The sequence below is a fragment of the Crinia signifera genome, chromosome 1 (genome assembly GCF_055691185.1).
Source record: "Crinia signifera chromosome 1, ASM5569118v1, whole genome shotgun sequence".
Lineage (NCBI taxonomy): Eukaryota > Metazoa > Chordata > Amphibia > Anura > Myobatrachidae > Crinia > Crinia signifera.
Window position 1 is genome coordinate 88,780,455 of NC_139217.1, and position 23,125 is coordinate 88,803,579.

The 23,125-nt window shown below is 43.9% G+C and overlaps 1 protein-coding gene across 1 annotated transcript in view; it reads right to left on the bottom strand.

The window, feature by feature from the left end:
- Positions 1-23,125, bottom strand: part of PDGFRL (platelet derived growth factor receptor like) — an 85,107-nt gene that overhangs the window by 40,488 nt on the left and 21,494 nt on the right. Inside the window, exon 2 of the mRNA XM_083169609.1 lies at positions 22,164-22,455. Coding sequence (XP_083025735.1) covers positions 22,164-22,455 — 292 coding nt within the window. The remainder of the gene's footprint in view (positions 1-22,163; positions 22,456-23,125) is intronic.

Here is a 23,125-nt window from a genome sequence, read left to right on the forward strand (position 1 = left end):
TATTCTCCAATCTTTTGGTACTATACCTGACGATAGTGACTTGCTAAAGATATAATGTAGGGGGGTAGCTAGTTCATCCCTTAATTCCATTAATACCCTCGGATGAATCCCATCTGGCCCTGGTGACTTATTTGTTTTGAGTTTGCTTAGCCTCAGTATTATTTCCTTCGGCGTGAAATTCACAATGAGATCTGGCTTATTTGTCCCGTTTGTGGTAAATGTTCGTTTCACAGTCTGCTCTCCCTTAGTAAATACTGATGAGAAGAACTCATTTAACAGTTTTGCTTTTCCCTTGTCCTCAGTAACACTTTTTCCACTAGTATCAGTTAGTGGGCCTATGTTTTCCTTAATTAAACGTTTACTATTGATGTATTTAAAAAACTTCTTTGGGTTGGTTTTGCTTTCAGTGGCTATGCACTCTTCATATAATATTTTAGCTGCTTTGATTACCCCTTTACAAGTTTTGTTTGATTCTTTGTATTTTGCGAACGCCTCCTCATTCAAGTTATTTTTATAGAATTTAAAGGCTCTGGTTTTATTGTTGATAGCTGACCTTACTTCTTTGTCCTTACTGTATCTGCGCATGTGCGAACGCCTCACACGTACGAACATGGCGTGAGGTCCGTGCAGATAATGATCATACAGAACCATCCGAGCAGGGGGTGGAGAGGGGTGTGAAGGGCTGTTTGGGCTCATTACCATATGCGTACGCCCTGTGTTTCATGGTCGTTCCCATAAAAACGCTGGGCGTACAACACTCTTGGTAGCAGACGGCATATGGGCATATTCTAGTATTTCAGGGTTCATGACAAAAACAGAAGTAATGCCAGCCAGCCAAATATGCACGTTAGCATCCCACTCGCTTTCCTGAGGAAAAATATTCAATACCACATTGGTCATACAAGACGACCGTCATTAACTCCTACGCACAATCTAAATATACCAGTGGTATAAAAACTGAAAGCAATTAGGTCCTTGTTTGATTTATATTCTAGTCTGAATCAATAATATATACAGATGGAGCCGGGCTCCCTCTTGCTGGCGAATTGCCAGACTGTCTCCGCTGGCCAGCAGCGAGGCGCTCCATCTGACTGACCCAGGGAGATGGACAGTTAGCAGGAATATTAATCCCAGAACAACGAATTAAACTGAGTTAAAAGCTCATAGACTAAGATGCAACAATGCAGTTTAGATGGACTAAGCAACTAATAGTAAGTGCAACATTTCAATAAGATGAGCAAGCAAAAATGAATGCAACAATGCAAGAAAATGTAACAGCAATTAAGTATGACTGCAACAATGCAATTAGATGAACTAAGCAACCCAAAAAGGAATGCAACAATGCAAGAAGATGATTTAACAGCTGATAGAAGAACAAGTCAAACAGTAATCCTAGAAATAAATAAATAAACAGTATTTAGCTTTACTAGCTGGGCCAGAACACAGAAAACATCTGGACTCGGAGAACAGGAGCAGGACTGGACATCAACTACACATGAACACTAAGGGACTGTATGGCTAGGCTCTGGAAGGACTATTATCTACAAGGACATACTAGTGACTAGTTTAAGTAAAGCCCTGATAACAATTTCCAGTAGCTGCTGCTGCTAAATCTCTGCCTGGTGTCCCAGGCTGACAGGCAGCAGGGACCATCATGCACTGGGCCTGCCCACCAGCCTGCCTATCAGCGCACATCCCCGGTGCCCTGTAACGCCGGAGGATTAGGGATGGCCATCATAGCCTTTGCCATCAATGTTTGCCTTCTATGGCAAAAGTGCAACTGGCCATCGATAGTGCATTACTATGCAATGGGTGACCATCAATGTTTTTACATATCGATGGTCATCCATTTTCTTTGATTGATTGGCCTGTGGACAAAATACTGGGGTAGGGCTTCACGGGTGTTGGGGGCAGATCTATGCTCAGTGTCCTGGCCCCTGAAGGAAAAAAGCAAACCAAAATTATTTGTTTAAGCTTAACATCGATGGTGGGAAACCATCTGGTTCTCCCCCATCGATGGAAAAACTATTCAACATCGGCTATAATCCATCAATGATTTCTAATCATCAATGGATGATGGCCATCCCTATGGAGGATGTGCCCATCGAATGAATGCATCCTCTGGAGTTACCGCGTCCCCTAGGGAATATGCCCATCAAGGCACACTCCCATGTGGCATATAAACAGGCACGAAGTGACAAGGAGCCTCTGGGCTGGTATTTTAGAGCATGAGTGTGCTCTGAGGCCAATATAGGGGAATGAAGGGGATCTGAGGCAAGTCGTCTTGGTCACACCGCTTGTCCAGGAATACCAAAATGAAAAGGTGTAATGGTGACCCTATATACAGATTGTATAATGACTCAGGTACTATCAATAAGTCAAACAGCCCAGCATTACTTGAACCGTGCAGATCACAGGCATCAATCCTGTACTTAAAGAGAAAAATGATGTGTCTACTTCTAGTAAGAAGAAAATAATAATTTTAGTACCATGTATCCCTTTAACCTCTCCCCATTCACACTTAGCTGTGTGGTCTTTCATCCAGTAGGGTTTACAACGACTGTCACACAAATATGTCAGCAGACAGAGATCTAGTCTGCAGAGCTAGACTACATTTACTCATAGGAGATGAATGGAATGGCTTTGCCTGCTTTATTATCTTTGGATAGAAGCAACTTCTAGATTATTTTACAAATCAGATAAGGTCTGTAGAAAGTATTTTAATGTGAAGCAGCAGAGAGGAAAAGAGGTTGGGACTTGGGAGCTTGTTTTTCTGTAGGCAGTTTGCTGCGGTACCTGAGAGCGCAGAGAATAGACTCCGACCTGACAACACCTACAGATTACATGGCTGTCATCAGACGCTACTCTATGGACCTTATTCTGGTTGACTCGCAAGTCTGCGTATAAGCAGCATCGCAAGTCCAACAGATGCCGCCCTGTAAATGCCGGGATGGCCGCCCCCCATTTGCACACCATGCTCGTTTGCCCTGCATGCGAATAGATGTTTTACATCGCTGACGATCGAAAGATGTGGTGCGTGCACGCATATTAAAAGTCAGGTCACTCAGATACGCCTGCACATTCCTGTGATGTCAACTGCCTGCCCCCGGCACCCACGTCACTGGGCGATTTCCAAGGGAACACCCAGCATTTTCATGGGAACGCTCATGAAACGCTGGGCGTTCCCTTGGTGAGTACCCCGGGCCTGCCAACCCACGCTCCCCCCCACAGCCCGCAATGTTGGGTGCGTGCATACGCAGAATATCGGAACCCATGCGAACAAATGCCCATGGCCGAACAGACCTGAATAAGGTCCTATGATCTTTAGGACTGCATCTGCACAAGCAATTTAAAGCAATGACAGCCAGGCAGAGAACTGTGCGCTGCCCGGCTGTATACTCAAAGCAGGTCCACTGCTATTTTCAACTCTACCGCTGGACCGCGAGCCAATATGAGCTCAAAGTCCAGCAGCCAATCAGGAGCAACATTGGTGGTTCCTGATTGGCTGCCGGACCACGATCTCCTATTGGCTCGCGGTGCAGTGGGAGAGTTAAAAATAGCGGCAGACCTGCTTTGACTATGCAGCTGTTTCTGCCCAGCTGTCATTGCTTTAAATTGTGTGTGGCCGGTGGCTGTTGGTTTTACAGCATTTCAGCCTCCCCTTGGCAACAAGCAATTTCACTCCACCTTGGCAACGAGCAATTCCCTCCCCCTTTGCAACAAGCAATTCACTACCCCTAGGCAATGAGCAATTAGCATGTAGTTATTATTTCATATCCCTATTATTGGATATCATTTGATACTCCACCCACATTGTAGCTCCACCCACAATGAGGGTTTGCTTAACAAAAAATTAGGCTTGGGCTGGCCCTAAGTCCACCACTCTCTCTGCCTGGCTGTCATGGCTTTACATTGTATGCAGCTCAGGCTGGTCGGCTGTCTTACTTGAGCTGCAGTATTTCGCTCCCCCTTGGCAACGAGCAATTCACTCCCTCTTGGCAACAAGCATGTATTCCCCCTTGGCATAGAGCATGAAGTCTCTGGCATCAAGCATGAACCCCCTTGCAATGAGCAAGTAGGTAAGCGGCACTTATGTGTCAAATATGTAATGGGCATTACAGTTTGTTATATAGTATGTAATGAGCATCACGATGTGTGGAACAATGTGTAATGGGCATTAAGGTGTGTGGCACAATGTGTAATACCAGGCCCCCTTTTTGTGATGCCATTCCTCCTTCCAATGAGGTCACGCCCCTTTTCGCCATGCAGCTTCGCTGTGCAAGGGTCCCACCTTCTTGAGTAGTTGAATCTGGAACCACTTATTACCATATTTCTAGATTCGCCAGTGCCCATAACATGCACATAAGACCTGACACATCTGAATAGGCACCAACCGATCACTGACCATAAACACCCAGTACATTTTTAATACATTCTGATCGGGCATATTCAATTGTGTATGCACTCCCATGGTATTCAATAAAAAAAATAGATGGTCACAATTTTTTTGCAGCCAAATCCTACAGTAGAGGGGAAAAAAAGATCCAGCCACAAGCTCTGCCCTCCCGAGGGTGACCCACAAAGTTATAGCATACCTCTCAACTGTCCCGATTTTTGCAGGTCACGTTTTCATAGATAGAAAAGGGGGCGTGGTTTTGTGAATGTGGCATTGCCACATAGCCAGTGGGCATTTTACAGATGCCACACCCCCTTTTTGGGAGTACACAATCTTGCTGCATGCGGGAGTCCCGCTCTCTAGTTTATTATATATTATTATATTATTATCTATTTATATCAGCAATATAAAATACATTTTCTCCCAGATAGAAAACATACAAAGTTCTTGGAATGTGGTCCTCAGTAATGAGGTCGCCAGTCAATAAGTCGACTACTATTGGTCGACATATGGTCAAAAGGATGACACAATCAATAGGTCGGTATGAAAAAAGTCAACATGATTTTTTTTAAAGGTTTTTTTTTCAAACTTTACTATCAAAATGGTCATAGATTTGCGATCTATGTGAGGGGATGCGGTACACTTATACGGTGTCCATGTCGACCTAAGTCGACATAGACAACAAAAACCTGAAAAACTCATGTTGACCTTTTCAAGTCAACTTTTTTCTATGTTGACCTGTTTGTTTCGACATTATGACCATGTCAACCTAAGGTATGTCGACCCGATGACCCTTACCCCAAGTTGTTTAGGGCCTGTCACTTAAAGGACACATTTCCTAATGCCAGGAGTAGAGTATACAGATCAGCCCGGTCCTTATGGTGCATGCTCTAATTACATTAAATAGTAAATAGTGTCCTCCATTAACCCCACATTGCTGTTTTTTTTCTTTTTATTAGCTGTGGATTAAAATGGGCCTGCAGAACGCATTAATATTTTCTGACATGTCATAAAGATAACATGTATTAATGAAATTAGATTCCATAACTATTAGGAAATAACTGGCAGGGGGTTAATGAGCCACTAGCCCCCAGATGATCTGATTCACTCAGCGAGGGCTTTTAGGGCTTCTTTTTTCTGAGCAAAGTAAGACACATTACATAAAAAGCTCTGATGTTCTGCTGCAGCAGGGAGCTCGTTAGGGCTTTCCAGTAATCGCTGACAATTATTTAGTAACCTTTATTTATATGGCGCCTTACATAGTTCTGTACATAAGCAGCGCCAGCATAACCATTAAGATGGACTTATCAAGGCAACTGTAGCGACAGCTTTGCGAAAAATGAAACTTTTTGCATGGTTTCACTTTTCACAATTTGTATTCAAATAATAAAGCATTCGATATCAGCCGCAAAAAAGTCACCATTTAAAATACATATTTCAACAAATTGCAATTGCATTTTGAAAAGTAAACTGTATCCTGCCCAAAAAAAAGGATTTTCATTTTTAAATGTAATTGCTTTAGTTTTTGCCATTATTAATGATGTTACATAGAATTTCCTGAAAATACTGGGAGGACAGACATCTTTTTCATCTTCTCCCTGAATGTTGCTCAACCTCTCCCAGCACAGGGAGCACCAATGACCCCTTACCTGTCTGGCTGGTGGGATTACCGCTCTCAGCCCCCGAATCCCCCCAGGATTCAATCCAGCAGCAGTTGGACAGGGCTTAGGTCCTGGAATGGGGTTTAACTCAGACATTGCTAAACAGAATGGGACTGCATCAGCTGCAGCACATAGATGAAGGGATGGCCATTGGTGAGTTACCCATTGATAGTTGCCATCAGTGGTACCATTTATGGGTAACCTTGATGGTGTGAAACCAACTACAAGGAAACCATTGAAGGTTTCACCCTTCAGTGGTCACCCCTGCTTTAGAATACAGAAGTTTGTGGGCCAATAAGAGCATGGGTGCGGAGCTTCGCAGGTATCGGGGGCAGAGCTAAGCTTTTTCTCCGAACTTTGTAAAAACATTTTTTTGGTGGGCAACCATCTGGTTCTCCACCATTGATTCCAAAATATTCAACATTGTTCATAGACCATTGATGATTTGCAATCATCAATGGACTATGCCAGGCATGAGGAACCTTTGGCCCTCCAGCTGTTGATTAATTACACATCCCAACATGCCCTGCTATAGTTTTGCTATTTGGCCATGCTAAAACTGTTGCAGAGCATGCTGGGATGTGTAGTTTATCAACACCTGGTCTATGCCGATACCTACATAGAAGCCATACATGGCTGACATTATACAGGGCCAGAGCTAGGATTTTTTATGCCTGAGCAAGGCAGTAATTTGATTTCACAGGAGAGAGGGGGAAGCCACAGGAGGGAGGGGGAAGGCATCCACCCTGACACGCACCTTGGCCACTTAGCCCCCCTGCTGACAGTCCCGCGCCACTGAGTCAGCATGAGTTGGACAGCGTCAGCCGAGCATAGGGATGCCAATACCGGGGCATTCTTTCAATCCCAAAATCCCAGGATTGGCTTTCCTAATACAAACCCACTTAACCCACCGCAGCGACCCCTGATATTTACTTACATGTGCCGGGCGGGCGGGCGAAGGAACCAGGTGGACGAATGGAGCCGAGCATGTGTGCAGACGAATGCCTCAGAATGCCCCAGAACAAGGCGGCTGTGTGGCAGCATGACCTCTGGCGCACTGCCGGAGATGGGAGAAGCCGGGCAGCATCTGAGCACCCACACCCGGAAATCCCAGATTGAAATCCCGACATTTTAGGGGCCGATCCCAGGATTGGCCACCCTAGCCGAGCGGGACTGTCACTCGGAAGTCAGAGTTGGACAGCGGGTGGCTAAGTGCACAGATTTTATGCCCCCCTAACCCAGCATCGCATGACCACCTAGCCCCCCCCCCCCCCCCCCCCCCCGTTACGGCCCTGATGTATGTATTTGTGTGTGAGTGTGGTGTGTGTGTGTGTATGTGTATATGTATATATATATATATATATATATATATATATATATACACATATACACATACATACAGGATCAACTCCAGCCATGTTCCTAAGGAGCGAATGCGTGGGGCGCCACCCTGAAAGATTGCACCACCCTTAAAGGATGCTCCATTTTGCTCCACAACATACCTGGAGCCCACCTGGTCTGCAGCGGGCTCATTAAAAAGCAGCCTAAAACCTAGGCAGAGAGCGGCGGCTGCACAGCGGTCTTCAAAGCAGGTCCTCGGCTATTTGAAATCTCGCAACAGATCGCCAGCCAATAGGAGCTCGCGGTTCAGCAGCCAATCAAGAGCGGCAGTGGCGTGGATTCACTAGGTGTGGGGCTTGCATTTGCCGGGGCGCCATTTACCTGCTCGCTAGGCAGTGAATTTATGCTGCCTAGCGAACAGATTTGAATTAGGCCCCAAGTCTGTTTATAGTATATAAAAAACACTATATAATCAGACACAGAAGCTTCTTATATTGGCGATAGTACATAGAAATAAGCTCCAGATCATCAATACCTGCCTCTGCACTGACATGGCACGTCAGTGTGGCTGGGGCTTAGGGGCAAGCCATCTCTCCCTCAGTCCATATCTTGTTATACATCTAACATTCGCCAGCTCTGTGGGATAGTGTCACCTATCTGATGCATTTCATATCTGGTTGTCACTTTCTTAAGTTATATCTGGCCGTATTGTTTCCCTGGAGCCAACAACACAGTTTATATACCCTGTTATTTATCATGGACATAAATATTATTTTGCTATTTATTTTTTCAGACAATTTTAATTTGTGCCAATAGATTCTAAGAATGATATATGTAAAACAATAATTACAACATATTAAAGTATTGGCATCTCCCTGTGCATTAACATAGGACACATCTAGTGCACTCCCCTTGTATGGTTCCTGTCACACACTTGATGGCGGAAACACCCAAACTCAAATATCTAGGTACTGTAAATGTAGATTCAACAGCCAAGCACAGTTGTTATTCCAAGACAAAAATGCTGGTTTGGAAGAAACTTCTCTGAACAGATTTTGTTAAAAGAAGTTGAAATGATGGCACCACCCAAAATCCATTATATCTCCCAGCAGGCACTGCTCTTTGGGTCTGATTCAGAGACTGAGGCAATGTCAGTGTTGTACACAGTAAGTGATTTATTGCCATTGTCCATGCAGATAAGTCGCATTGCACAAGTGCTGCCATGGTCTTGCAGTGTTGGCTGCAGTGAAGTCACAAAGTCAGTGTATATGGGAGGTAACAGGGGAATGGTTAACGAAACGCAGACATGTCCTGACCATTTTGGAGACATGTCACAGACTGCGATCTCATACACAGCTAAAATGTATCCAGCGCCATACTTCCGATGGCCATGCTGTTGGTTACTCATTTAAGACAGTGGGCCTAATTCAGTATAAAAAGCTATTCAACGATTTTCGGCGACCTGTGCATGAGCGCATGCTTGACCCCTTAAACTACACTTGCATTTAGAAAAACGTGACCGCTTTCTAAGGGATGAAGGGAGGTGTCAATTCGGCATTGCAGGGGCTGTGATGGAGATTTACCGGATGCGGCACAGACAACGCAGATGTGTCCGGGCCATTTGGGTAGGGCACAGCAGCTGCGTGACATCATGCGCAGATGATCCGACCCAGAATATGGCAGCCTCGTCTCTGGCTTCCCAGCTAGGCTCCGTTGTCAGGGGGCTACTGGTGATATACGGGTGCTTGCATAGTAGCGATTGCATTGCGGGGTGGGACCTGGCATATATGGTAGCCTTACCCTATGCTAGTCGCCTCCCACATGCTGCTGCCAAGAGATATAGTTTTGCGAATCCACCCAGAGAACCTACTGTAATTCAGACGTGTATGCAGTGCTGATATTTATGGTGGTATGTGATTATTGGTAAACTGTGCACGGGCCGTAGTTGCACTGTGTACCCGCCAGGACACTTTAACAAAGGATCTGTACAGAGCCGCTTGGATTTGCAGTGCTGTCTGTGGACATTCCACTACATATCAGTATACAGCTACAGCATGAATACAAATTCACAGCTGCAAATGCAGTAGCGTACAGCTCGGCCCTCAGTATACTCATACACGGCCGCAGTGAACATTTTGAGTAGTGCAGTGACCGATCCTAATGCAGCATGAGGCACCTGTAGGAGAAAGCTGGGTCCTGCATGCAGCGATGATCTATGTGCTGCTACCGAAGACATAGCCTCAGATCACCATCTCACCCATTGGTCTAAGCTTACCCAGTCCTCTGCCAGAGCTAGGAAACCTGCATCCAAATACGCAGACCCCGGCCTCAGCACTCCTGCAAAATGGAGGCGACATGCTGTTTATTGAATACTAAAAGGAGGACACAACCCCTTTAGCGAGTGCTATGCCTTGTTTGCTAAATAGGGCCCTGTATGTTTTAAAGACCGTCGGCTTCAATACAGCGCCAATGATAAGCACTATTGGTAGGCACTGCCAGTGTGAAAATGTTCCTTGTGACTTTGGGGGTCATTCTAATTGACTTGGTAAGCTGCAAAGCTCACAGCTTAACAAGTCCATGTGACACCCCCCCCCCCCCCCGCTGCCATTTCCCCTTGCAACCATTGCATGGAGATATGTTACGAATACACATCCCTCGCATGTGCCCGCAGCAGGAGAAAGCATTCGATGGTCGCCGACCGTTGAATAATTTCCCCTGCTTTCGCAAATATGAGTAACGCTCAACAAAGACAGGGCGGATGGCGGACATCTTTTTCCCAACTCATTTAACTGGTAAGTTTGCAAATGAAGTGCTGCCATACATGCACCAATATTGTTTTCCCATAAGAACAGTGATCAGGCCAATCTCTCTCGTTATAACTATCTTGGCTGTAACATCGTCTTTCAATTCATTTATTATTTACCACAGATCACAAGTAATGTTGGTAAGAGTCATACTTTTGGGATATTAACACAAAAATAGAATAAATACAGTATGTGTCTAGATAAGTCATAACAACAACCCAGAGTAAATTGCAGCACTTCAGCCAAAGTAATCGTAAGAAATGAGAGGAGCCCAGGCTGCTGTTGGCTGTTACATACAGCTTCAAATCCTATCCACATGTTCTGTATAACACACTCACGAGAAGCTGAGTTCCAGACTCATACTGTCGCTAGCAAACCACTGTACTGGTATTGGCATTAATCCTCAGCACTGGCTTTCAGCTCATACCACTGAAAAGCTGTAGAACAGACAGATTACACCCAGAGACATTTTTATAGATATCAAATAAAATATTTTCCTGGCTTCTGATTTAGCCTCCACACAGTGTACAAAGGTTTATAAGACCATCTTTAGTTATCATGTTGCTTATTTATTATTATCATCTTCATCATCATATCATCATCATCATCAACATCATAGTTGTTACCATCAAAAGTCTAATATACTGACAGATCATTAGGCTACAACCCCTCTAATTAGATATTTGCCCATGCAGTTGACCAGATACCATCCAAGGAGGGGAATGACTCCCCACACACTTACAGTAAATCTGGACCTCTCAGGTATAGTTGGTACCTTTGAAGATCCTTGTTCCCTAGTCCATTACTATAATATGAATGTGAGAGCTGCAAGTTACAGTATATTATTGCCCCAGTGCTTGTAAGACCTCACATACCACACAGTGCAGCATCCTGTTTTGACAACATTGTTAATGAGCTTAAGAAAAGGTGGCATAGACTTGAAAGACGATGGCAGAAGACTTTAAACCCGGGCCCAGGTCTGTTGGAGGAGCCTGAGTCCAGCTCTGCCCCTCCTCCGTTGCAGGGAGCAAGAGAGAACTGTAACTGCAGCAGTCTCTCTTTCCATCTATGCATGCGCTGCACAGTGCTGTGTGCTGAGCGGGGGAGAGGCACCTGCAGCGGCAGCCTGTCCTCTCCTTCTCCACACATGCGAATGTACTCTGCCGACAAATTTATTGTTCTCTATTTTTTTTTTAAAAGGAAAAGGCATGGCCACGTCTCCTTCCACTGGTCACGCCTCCTCCCATTGGACATGCCGACAAATTTTACCAGTGCCCAGCTGAACTTTCAGTGCCCCTGCTGGTAGATGATAAGATTAAACTAAAATAAGAGCATACAAACAACAAATAGGACAGCTCAGCTTTTCCACACAGCTTAGGTGCTTTGCAAACAATCATGCCTGCAGCCCGATGACACCCTCTCCCAGCCAAGATTCAAGAAGTATCCACCATCCAGGCTAGAATCTTCACAGTGCCATCAAAGGAGTGCCAAACTACCAACCCTGCCAATGTTTGCCACTTGCCTCTATGGCCCAGCTTGACCAAATAGATGTAAAGACATTGCTAAAGGTGCCAGAACATTGTGTCCCACTACCTGTGATTGTGACCCAACCTCTACCAAGTACTAACAGGGTGTATGGATAAAATAGTTCAATGCTATTTGCCATAAATAAACCCCTAAAGAAAGTAATGTTACACCTATCTTAAAACCTAATTTAGTGACTGCATGACCAACTACAGATCAATATCAAACCTTTCCTTTATATTAAAAAAGTGGTTGCAAATCAGCTGGAACTCCATAACAATTTTTGACCCATTCCCATCAGGATTCAGGAGAAGACGCAGCACTGAGTGTGTGTGCTGAATGATCTTCTGTTTGCAAGGAACAGAGGTGACTGCTCAATCTTAATCCTTTGGGATGTTTTATGTGATACTGTGGACCATGGAACTTTGATTGAGTATCTGAAAACTTTCTGTGGACTAGATAGAACAGTCCGAAGCTGGTTCAAATAATTTCTCACAATGAGACTCATCCGTCTCATTGTCACCAGTGCCACCGCCAGGTGGTGTACTACATGTCCTTGTTATGTTGCGTATCAGAACTTTCTTTTACCTGTCATTTTTAGTTTGCCAAAAGTACAGTATTGGTTGTTCTAAGAGATGCACAATCAGCGCAGTGTAAGCGCTGTATTAAGAGGTAGGGATTCTATAAATAGTCCCCATTTTTTATAAAACCTAACAATACCTGTCTCAATATCTGAAGGTATAGCTCTTCTTTCCATGTATATATTTTTCAGAAGCATCATTTCTAATTCCATTATAGATGGGGCAGATCACTTAATCCAGTGGGATGCGGTCAAAATCCCGGCGGTCGGAATCCCAGCGGTCGAAATACCGCCGCCGGAATCCCGACTGCTGCAATGCCGGCACTTTGTCCCTCTATGGGTGTCCACAACACCCATAGAGGGAGAATAAAATAGTGTGGCGAGCGCAGTGAGTGATATATAGGCCCTGGACAATATCTTAAAATATACCTCCTGCAGTAGTGCTGACTGCAAATTCTTATAGTTATATATACAATTTGTCATCACCACTTCCCACTCAGCCCTCTATACAATTCTATAATTGGACACATTTGCGGGTTCTTTTCAGACCATATGGACCCTTCTTTTCACAATTCAGGTATTTTTTCAACTCACTTCTGAATTTTAGGTTTTTGTATGACCTGTGTAGCACATGCTCCTTACATAATTGTTATAGGTTATAATGTGATTTTTTTGATTCAATTGATTTATCTTTTTCTTTGTTTATTGTTATTACACAATCTAAGCATCAATTACTTCTGTTTTTCTAGAATTTTATTTTCTGTTAAATAAAAATTGTTTATCATTTTTTGGTACTATATTATTGTCATATCATTGGCGGGATGTAATATGGGACCTTATTCTGCTCGACACACTACCCAGCGCATTCGCACAGGGGAGCGATGTTGAGGGACTGTGCATGCACATAAACTTTTACGCGCATTTGCAGCCACCAGCGGGCATGGCAAATTACTAATTCACCAGCCCGTTTGCACCTAGCAGTTCAGGCGCGCGGGGGGGGGGGGGGGGGGGGGCGGGCGAGGGGTTGCGCTGATGGGAACGCCCAGTGTTTCGTGTTTTATGTAGGACTAAAACCAATGGCACAGATTGTTCGACTAGAACCAAAGACGCATGTTATCAGACAAGAGCCAATGGCACAAGTTATTGGATTGGAACCGACAGCACATATCAGACATGGTCCGATGGAACAGGTTATCGGATTGGAATCGATGGCACAGATTATAAGACTGGAACCAATGGCACAGGTTATCTGACTGGTATGATGGGCAGAATTCAATATACCATTATATGACAGTTCAGAGATGGTGAGCATCCTCAAGGGCATCACATTGGCCTCTGTGAAGAAGAGCTGGAGTTCCTGGCTACAAGGAGAGACTGTGTGAAGGTGTCACAGAGGGACCTTCCCTATGTTCTCATCCAGGTATGCTGTAGTTGTCTTCTGAGGAATGCACGCTACTTTCAGGTGACTGAAAGTAGCGAAACAGAGGCCGATGTGAATTTTGCCCTTGATGATGCCCACCGTTGCTGAACTGTCATATAATGGTATATTTAATTCTGCCCATTACTACATATGACTGTGGTCTGAATGCGTGAAAGTCATTTATAAGAAAGCACATGTGAGAAGAAACTTTCAGGAGTTTTATGGACTGATTTTCCACACATAATAAAGTGTCATTGTTTTATTATTGAACTCTCAGCAACCCCTGAGCACTTTTTAGTGGTCACAATTCAAAAAGTTGATTTAAAAAACGTGCTCTCTTCTGTGATCAGTTAGTATTATTGCTGCGTCATATAACAGGGCATGAGTTCAATACCCAGTCAGGAATGATCTGTGTGAAGTTTGTATCTTCCCTCCAGGTTTCCTATAGATTTCCTCCAACATTCCAAAAATGTATTGGTAGGGTACTTGGCTTCTGAGAAAAAAAAAATATCTCAGTGAAGTGGTTCCCAAACGCAGTTCTCAAGGTGCCCCAACAGTCCAGGTTTTAGTTATCCATGATTCAGCACAGATTAACTGAGATACTAATTAAGTCACCTGTGGCCAATAATGGATATGCTTAAAACCTGGACTGCTGAGGTCCCTTGAGGACCGCTTGAGGGAACCTCTGTAGTTGTAGTAGTAGTATGTGTATCCATTTGGTAAGGAATATCGCAGGGTTGCCTACCTGACCCTCTCCTTCAGGAAGGAAATGTTCTGCTCCTGGGCTTCCCTGGTAATGTAGGATTGCCATCACCTGTGGTGAAACACCTTTCTTATTAATTACCTGGCTCCCCACAGGTGACGGCAATCATACACTACCATGGAAGTCCAGGAACAGAACATTTTCTCCCTGAAGGAGAGGATCAGGTAGGCAACCCTGGAATTTCGGTTGTAAGTTCCACTGCAGCAGGGACTGATGTAAATGACTGAAATACTCGATGAAAATGCTGTAATATCTGTATATGTCTGTATAATAAAAATGCCTTAATAATTAGATGCAAAAAATGCTAAATTATGAAAACAGCCAACACCACATCCACCTTGTAAACAATACAGGTTGAGTATCCCTTATCCAAAATGCTCGGGACCAGGAGATTTTTGGATAACGGATTATTCCATATTTCGGAATATTTTAATATTTCAATGATGTATTTTGAAGTATCTTGCATTTATGCTGAATAAACACATAATATACACACAAATATATTTTATTACCACATAAAATACACACAAATATATTTTATTTGTTCAAAAAACAAGGTTTCAAAACGTGAAACAAAATGTGTGTACTATCTCAGCAGTGAATTTGAATGCCAAGCAATCATTGTCTTGCACATATATAGTGCCAGTTACATATCATGTCACCAGTGATGCTGTTACAAATGTCCCCAGTGAGTTTTTAGCAAAAAAAATATTTTTTTGTTCACTTTCTGGAATGTCCGTATTTCGGAATAATTCGGATAACGGATATTCGGATACGGGATACTCGACCTGTATCTGATTTGTAGTGAGCATGGAGACCATCAGCCACCTAACCCACAGGCAGGGGGAGGAATGTGAGCAAATATTGGGAACATCATTTACTTTTACCCAACCCATTCTAATATGTGCTAAAATAACTTCTGCCCATTGAACTCTCATTGCCTCTCATCCATCCATATGTCGCTTCCTAATGTAAGCCCCCTTTTTTTTCTTGCTTTCTATTATATTTTCATTGTGTATAATATATAGAAATGTTCAGTCGAGCCATAGAGATTGCATAACTGTATCTGTGTGTTTTGAGAAAAAACATGACATGCTGTTGTTGGGGTATGGATCATAGGGTAGACAGACATTAGGTCTACAAGCATTAGGTTGACCACTGAAGGTCGACATGCATGAAATTCGACATGACTGAAGGTCAAAATGCATGATGGTCCACCTGACTGAAGGTCGACATGGGTTCGGTCGATAGGGTCATTAGGTCGACACAAGCATTAGGTCGACACAAGCATTACAGTAGGTCAACAGTCAAAATGTCGACATTGGCTTTTCCCTTTTTTTACCTGAATGTCGACACAGTTGACATGGACAATAAAAAAGTGTACTGCATCCCCAGGGCAGCCGAGAGGAATGCCGGCCCCCGGTAAAATTTTGGGGGTGTGGCCTACGTGTGGGCACCTCCCGCACTTAGGCCACGCCCCCAAAATGTTTAGAGGAGGGTAAATGAAAACTCTAAAAACTGTAATCTCAGCAGCAGCAGCAGCAGCACACCTACAGCATGACCTCTCAAGCTGTCATTGAGACACTCATGCTGAGCCTGCTGTCAGCACAGCACATGCTGTAGAAGCGTGGGCTGCTGTTTCTACCCGGGAGGGACGGAGGGGGAAGGGAGGGGTCGGACCAGGGCCCTACCAGCAAGCCTGGGCCCGGGTAATTAGTACCCCTCCCCCACCTTGGCCGCCCTGTGCATCCCCTCACATGGCTCGTTGTGCTCGCCATGCTTCGGGCACGGTGCCACGCTGCGTTTGGCACACTATTTTATTCTCCCACCATGCCCTAGTGGATGGTAGGGCATGAAGTACCGCCTGTCAGCATGTCGGCTCAAAAAAAAAAGTTAAAAACCCCATGTCGACCTTTTGACTGTCGACTTAATGCTTGCATCGACCTAATGTCCCTATCGACCTAACCCATGTTCATTTTCAGTCATGTCGACCTTCATGCATGTCGACCTTCAGTGGTTGACCTAATGCTTGTATACCTAATGCTTGTCGACCAAGTGACCATATCACTTTTTGTTGAGATTGCCGTGCATAGAAAATAAAAAGAAAGCCACTGAGACATGTAATATAGTATAACACGTTAAGCTAGATATGGTGCCTGGTATAATTTGCCGAGCCATACAGTATCTGCGATAATACACAGAGCCATAATTTGAGGTAGGAACATTAGAATATAGGAAACCCTATCTGGTGCCAAGTCTAATATGCAGATTAATGTCTACTGCCCAGTCTATAATGCACTTCAGATTGAGTAATGCCTGAGCCTTGCTTATTGCTCTAACACTGGTACTATCTCCCCCTTTCTTCCCCAGTGATCCCTCTTCTAAGGTCCACCAAGCGCTATCAGCTACTGGTAGCCAATGACAGTGTAAGACAGGAAGCCGGTCAGCTGTCAGCCATCTGGTTGGCAGAAGAGCAGAGAAGAAGAACAGCAGTAGTAGCTGCCTTTCATTTTTTTATGTAAATTATAAAAATAACTAATTTGTGGATCCCCTGTGATGCAGGTCTATAGAAAATTGCTCAAATTTACAGCATAATGGTGTGTACACACGGGTCTATATGATTGCTGGGGATATATTGCTAGCAATATATCCCCAGCAATCATATTGCTAGTGTCTCCTTTTCATCAGCGATGAAAAGGAGACACTGCTACGGGGCGGAGGTGGAGCGCAGCAGCAGGTGACGGGAGGAGGGAGGGAGCAGCGTCGCAGGGCATGGGAGAACAGCGCTGATTTCTCCGGCGCTGACCTCCTGCCCGGCGATCCCATGAAGGGCTGGCCGCGGGAGCGCGCTCCCAGCCATCTATCGCCGGCTGCACATGAAATCACTGGCAATATGGTCGCTGAGCGACCATTTTGCCAGCGATTTCATACATAATTGCACCCGTGTGTACGCACCTTTAGTGAAAATCAGTCATGTCTTGCTGCTTCCATATGTAGCTTCAAATACATTTTCTAGCTGCTTCATGTGGCTACTTAGTGTTTCATGAGTAGAGAAAAGACAGGGGCTGCAGGATGGAAGCCTGGCTGTGCAAAATGATATGCCGTGTACACACATACAATTCATTACTATCTGCATTAGATTTGCACTATAGTCATTGCAGCCCTGTCTATCTGGGTTTCGATTTGTGCTGCCACGAGAGCGAGAATCGGGATCGCAAGGTAAAAAACCGGTGCCATCTGCATGCGATCTTCATGCAATCCCGAGGCGATTTTGACTATATAGTTAAAATCTCATGCTGAGTGTACCGGTGTGTACACACCATAAGTTGGGAGTTAAAATCTGGTTACACATAAGAACATGAGGAGAAAGCGGTGGACTCGCTGAGTGTCTCAGAGGTTTTTTACGTGAAGATAATCAATTCCAGTTGAAGAATTTAAGCGGCAATATAGAGGGACATCACAGCTGTGAGCAATGGGATAATACTAGCCATGAAAGCAAGAAACAAGGTTTCTAGAGGGATGGATAAGAGCAAGTGATTTCATAGTATTTCAAGTAAATATACATGCAGTACATGTTATACATAATATATAATAATAATTAGTATTATACAGTTCAAGGGAAAGAAAGAGAATGTTTTTGGGAAAAGGGGGAAAATGGGGGTATGTGGAAATGACTTGATCCGCACTAATAAATCTTAATTAATGCCTTTGTTAATCAGCACCTATTATTGGTGTTTTCTTTGGGTATGATGTTATGGTTATTCTCCCCCAGTATTTGTTGGGTGTGGCGCTACCTATCTCAAAGGTACGTAATATAAGGATAAAAAAGAGAAAGAATGAGATATGTTAGGTGCACTCTGCCTCTGTTCCCCTCCGTTCCTACTTATCCTATTGTTTTTCGTTCGTCCACCCACCTATTTTTAGTATGTTAACTCTTATGAGTAGGGTCCTCCTTCCTCACGTACTCACCCTACCTCTTTACCTCACCTGTGGTCCTGTCCTGTTCTTCCCTTCCTCTACTTCATCTTCAGTCTCCTCGACAATTTTGGCACCTACTTCTGAACTGATGCTGATTTTAGTTCTACCAGCTATACCCCTATTTATACTGTATTTTTCAACACACCCTGTATGTTACCTTGTAATTTGTTTTTTGTTTGCTATGTACGGCGCTGCGGACACTTTGCGGCGTCTTATAAATAAACGTACTACTACTAGATACCTTGATTGGATTCCACTGAATCAGATTATAAAAATTAACCTTTATTTTAATTCCCTAAAAATACCATTTATCGTGAAGGGTATGTACTTTTTTTGTATATTTTAATGCTTTTTTAAGTTTTTTTAAAGTGAAATTAGAAAAAGAGTTGAATGTGTTTAAAAAACAGTTTTCACTGTTAAATCGTGGGTGTCTGCTCCTCTTAAGGGTACTGTACTTTGGCTGCTATTGCCTTTGTTAACAGTATTAAATTATGTGGTAAATTATGTGGTAAATTATGTGGTAAAGTTTGAATGTTGCTCAGTATACGTTCTGGTATCCTTGGGTTTTTACCTTGCAAACTCTCTCCTGTGTGTTGTAACATTCATGTTATGAATGTATCACTTGAAATTGTGCAATTGTTGCCAATTTCTATGCAGTGCTGCATGTGTAGAGTTTGTTATTATATATTTTTATGTGTCTGTTGGGATACTTTCCCCTGATTATCGCTTCAGAGATAACAAGTATTCTGAAAGTAGAGGTAGGAGTATTTCTATTAATGATCCCACCAGTGGCACCTTTACATACGTTTTATTGTGTGTCTTAGTGTTCTTTTCTATGGTTGTTATTAATAGTTTGAATCTCAATTCTACATGTAGCGGGGGGGGGATCTGTGCAGATTGTTAGATCCCAGAGGATCTGTGTGCCTCTATTATATTTTGTGTATGGTGTTTACACTTTTATGCAAGTGCACATGCGGTTATGGTACAGTATGTTCCAATTGTAATACACATCCCGCTGTTATTGCGGTAAAGCCATGTCTCTGTGTGTTGCACTAAGAGGAGGTTTGATAAAATGTAACTTTTATTAGAGAAATTCTTAAAATGTTGCGAAATATGGACACAAAACAAACTTATAAAGGGGTCCTAATGAAGCTCCTGTGCAAAGCGTACACAGACCAGTGTGTGTGCCCCCTGTTCCCTTCCGCCCAGAAATGCATTTTGATCTGTACTAGTTTAACTGCAGCGTTACATACGGTCGCCAGTCTCCAGTGGGTCCGTAGAGCCAGAGACGCGGTGTGTGACGTCCATTACCGTGCCTCTCTGACTCCAGGGCAGATGGAAGATCGGTGGCGTCTCACCTACACGCCCCAGTCCTTCCCCATACACTGCTGCTGGCCCTCCCATGTGTAGCGGTTGGTGTTGGAATATCAGTCCAAACCACACACTGACTGGCTGCAAGAGTCTCAGCGGCACGCAGCAGCAACCCACCCATCGGCCTCATCACAGGCATGGGTGAACTACTTACTGCACTTACCTCACTGAGGGCGGGATGTACTAAAGGGAAAATGCGGTAAAACAGGGGTTTTACCGCATTTTCCTATGTACCATTAGCCGTCTGGGTGGCGATACCCTGAAGAAGCCTATGGGCTTCTATCGCCGTCTGCATGCCCCCCCCCCCCCGTCCTCCATTGATCTCCGCCTCTCCCAGCAGGTCTCACACAGCCGGGAGGACATCCGGCTGCAGGGGGGAGGAGGAGACACAGGGGAACACTGACAGCCGCTGGGATGCGACGGAGATCCCCGCAAACCACATTACAGGTATCGCGGGGATCTCCGTCACCGCAACCCGATGCTAGCCGCATATGTTAGTACATATGCGGTAGCATCACGGCAGCTGTCAGGCGAAGGGTGGCGATGTATATTAATACATCCCGCCCAGAAGGAGATTGAGAAAGGTTTATGCCTTCCCTTATTTTGATACTGTATTCTGTGTATCCACAAAATTGATTATATCAAAAACGTGATTTCAGAACCACATTAAACTCCCACCGAAGGAGTATTACGTTGATATCACAACTCTCTTTGTCTTTTTTGATGTAATACAAAAAAATTCTACTTAAATAGGGATTATTAGCCCTACACAGCACATTATAGTTCCATTCATAATTATAGAGACAAAGGGATACTGAAGCACAAAAGAACAATTGAATGCAGTATTTTAGCATATTACTTGGAAAGTAATGCTACCCTTAATAGGGTTTACTAATAATCATTGGGGGAAGTCAATACAGGGAGGCCCCACTGTGTGAGGATTTAATATCCCTTTTAAACCCACACTGTGTCTTTATACTGTGGGGGTTATTTTGGTTCACTCTTTCTGACAAATTCCTTCTTAGATGGACAAAACCATGCACACTGCAGGTGGGGCAGATGTAAAATGTGCAGAGAGAATTAGATTTGGGTGAGTTATTTTGTTTCTGTGCAGGGAAAATATGGACTGCTTTATTTTTACACTGCAATATAAAACTCACTTTTAAGTAAATCCCCACCCAAATGTAACTCTCTCTGCACAAGTAACATCTGCCCCACCTGCAGTGCACATGGTTTTGTAACCATTTTTGTAAAATAACCCCCTGTATGTTTGTTTTGTGTCAATATTTTGCAACATTTTGAGAATTACTCTAATAAAAGTTACATTTTATCAAACCTCTTAGTGCAACACAGAGACATTCTTTCTTTCCCTTGAACTGCATTTATTTTGTGTCCAGTGGTAGCACACCCTTCTTACATTCACTGATATGATATGGTGAATACTCTTACATGAGGCGTTCTTTGTAAACACAAAATATATCATTTTATAGCATCATCCCATTCTCTGTTTTGCCTTAATTAGCATTATAGTCAGTAGAAATAGTGACACTGATCTTATGTGACCCGAGGGAACAAAGGGAAACCAAGCAGAATCTGAGGTTTGTATTGCTCTAAAGGCTGAAAGGACCTGTGTTTCATCCTGAACGTGGTCACTGAACTTTATTTGGTCAACTTCTGCTTCTATATATCAATGGGCATACCAGGTAGCGGCTAGTATAAATGGGCCTTAATGTTGGGTTTACAGCTCACATTGGTCACCAGTGCCGGATTAACCATGAGGCAAGAGGGGAGGTCGCCCTGGGACCCCCACACCAGCACTGCTGTGGCGGTAGTGGGTGGGTGGCAGGCAGCGGGGTTGGGCAGCACAAGGCGGGCAGGGGGTCCCTGCAGCAGCTGGGCAGTCAGCGGCAGGGTCCCTGTGGTGGATGGGAAGTCAACGGCGGGGTCCCTGCGGCAGATGTGAACAAGTAGCGCTACTTGTTCCCATCCGCTGCAGGGATCCCGCCACTGACTGCCCATCCACTGCAGGGACTCCACTGCCTTCCCAAGCGCTGCACGGACCCTACCTGGGTGCTGCACGGATCCCCGCTGGCCGCATCCCCGCAGCCTGGCCCAGGTACCACCTGCCTCCAATGTAAAGTACTGGGCAAGCCTGAGAGTTATACATGGACTCCAGCCATTATATACTCTATAAGCACACAATCTGAAATATGCGGCCTAAAGTTTATAGAGGTGGGATTAAATGAAAATGAATGATACTATATCTGTAAAATGTTAATTCTAAAATTTCACAAGGCTTTATGACCAGTTAGTTATACATTGTACCTGAGTCTGGAGTCCTTGAATGTGTTGAGGTATTGGGGATAGCTCCATGCAATCTTTTCTCCCTTACAGCGTAGCTCCATGTTTTGCCCTGCTGACATACTGAGCATTGCTGGGGGCTTCTGGAACCGACCTTTGTCCATTACTTGGGTCATGATAGAGTGCCCCTTAGTGATCGCTTCTGTGGACTCCTTTAGCTTAATAATCTTGGGTTTCACTTTCTTGATTGCAGGTTTTATTTTATTCTCTCCAGGTTCTTTTGACCGTTTACCTTTCAGAACGGGTTGCCCAAAAACTAAAAATGTACAGATAGGAACAGAGACATTTAGCGCTGTAATACATTAATAACAACTAGATAACAATTCAGTCACTAAATATGGTAAGCATACACTTTTCAAAGAGGAACAGTAACACTGCTGATTAACAATACTGATTGGCACTACTGATTGGCACTACTGATTGGCACTACTGATTGGTACTACTGATTAAACATAAAACCCTCATCATTACAAAGTTTCTGAATTATCATTATTATGGGACTAGTTTGGTGCAATTGGAATTGTTATGAAAATAATTGAAAAGCATTTTACAAATGCATTATGGCGGTTATTTTGGTTCACTCGCAAAGGCACAATCACTCTCCAATGGCCAAAACCATGTGCAATGCAAGTGTTGCTGATTTAACATGTGCAGAGAGAGTTAGATTTGGGTGTTTTATTGTTTCTGGCAGGGTAAATACTGGCTGCTTTATTTTTACACTGCAATATAGATATCAATTTGAAGTACAAAACCCACCCAAATCTAACTCTCTCTGCATGTGATACATCAGCCCCACCTGCAGTGCACATGGTTTTGTACATTGGAGAGTGATTGTGCCTTTGCGAGTAAACCAGAATAACCCCCATGTCCATTTAATCCAAACTAGTATTTTTGTCTTTTGCCCAGTCGCTACACAGTGAGCCCAG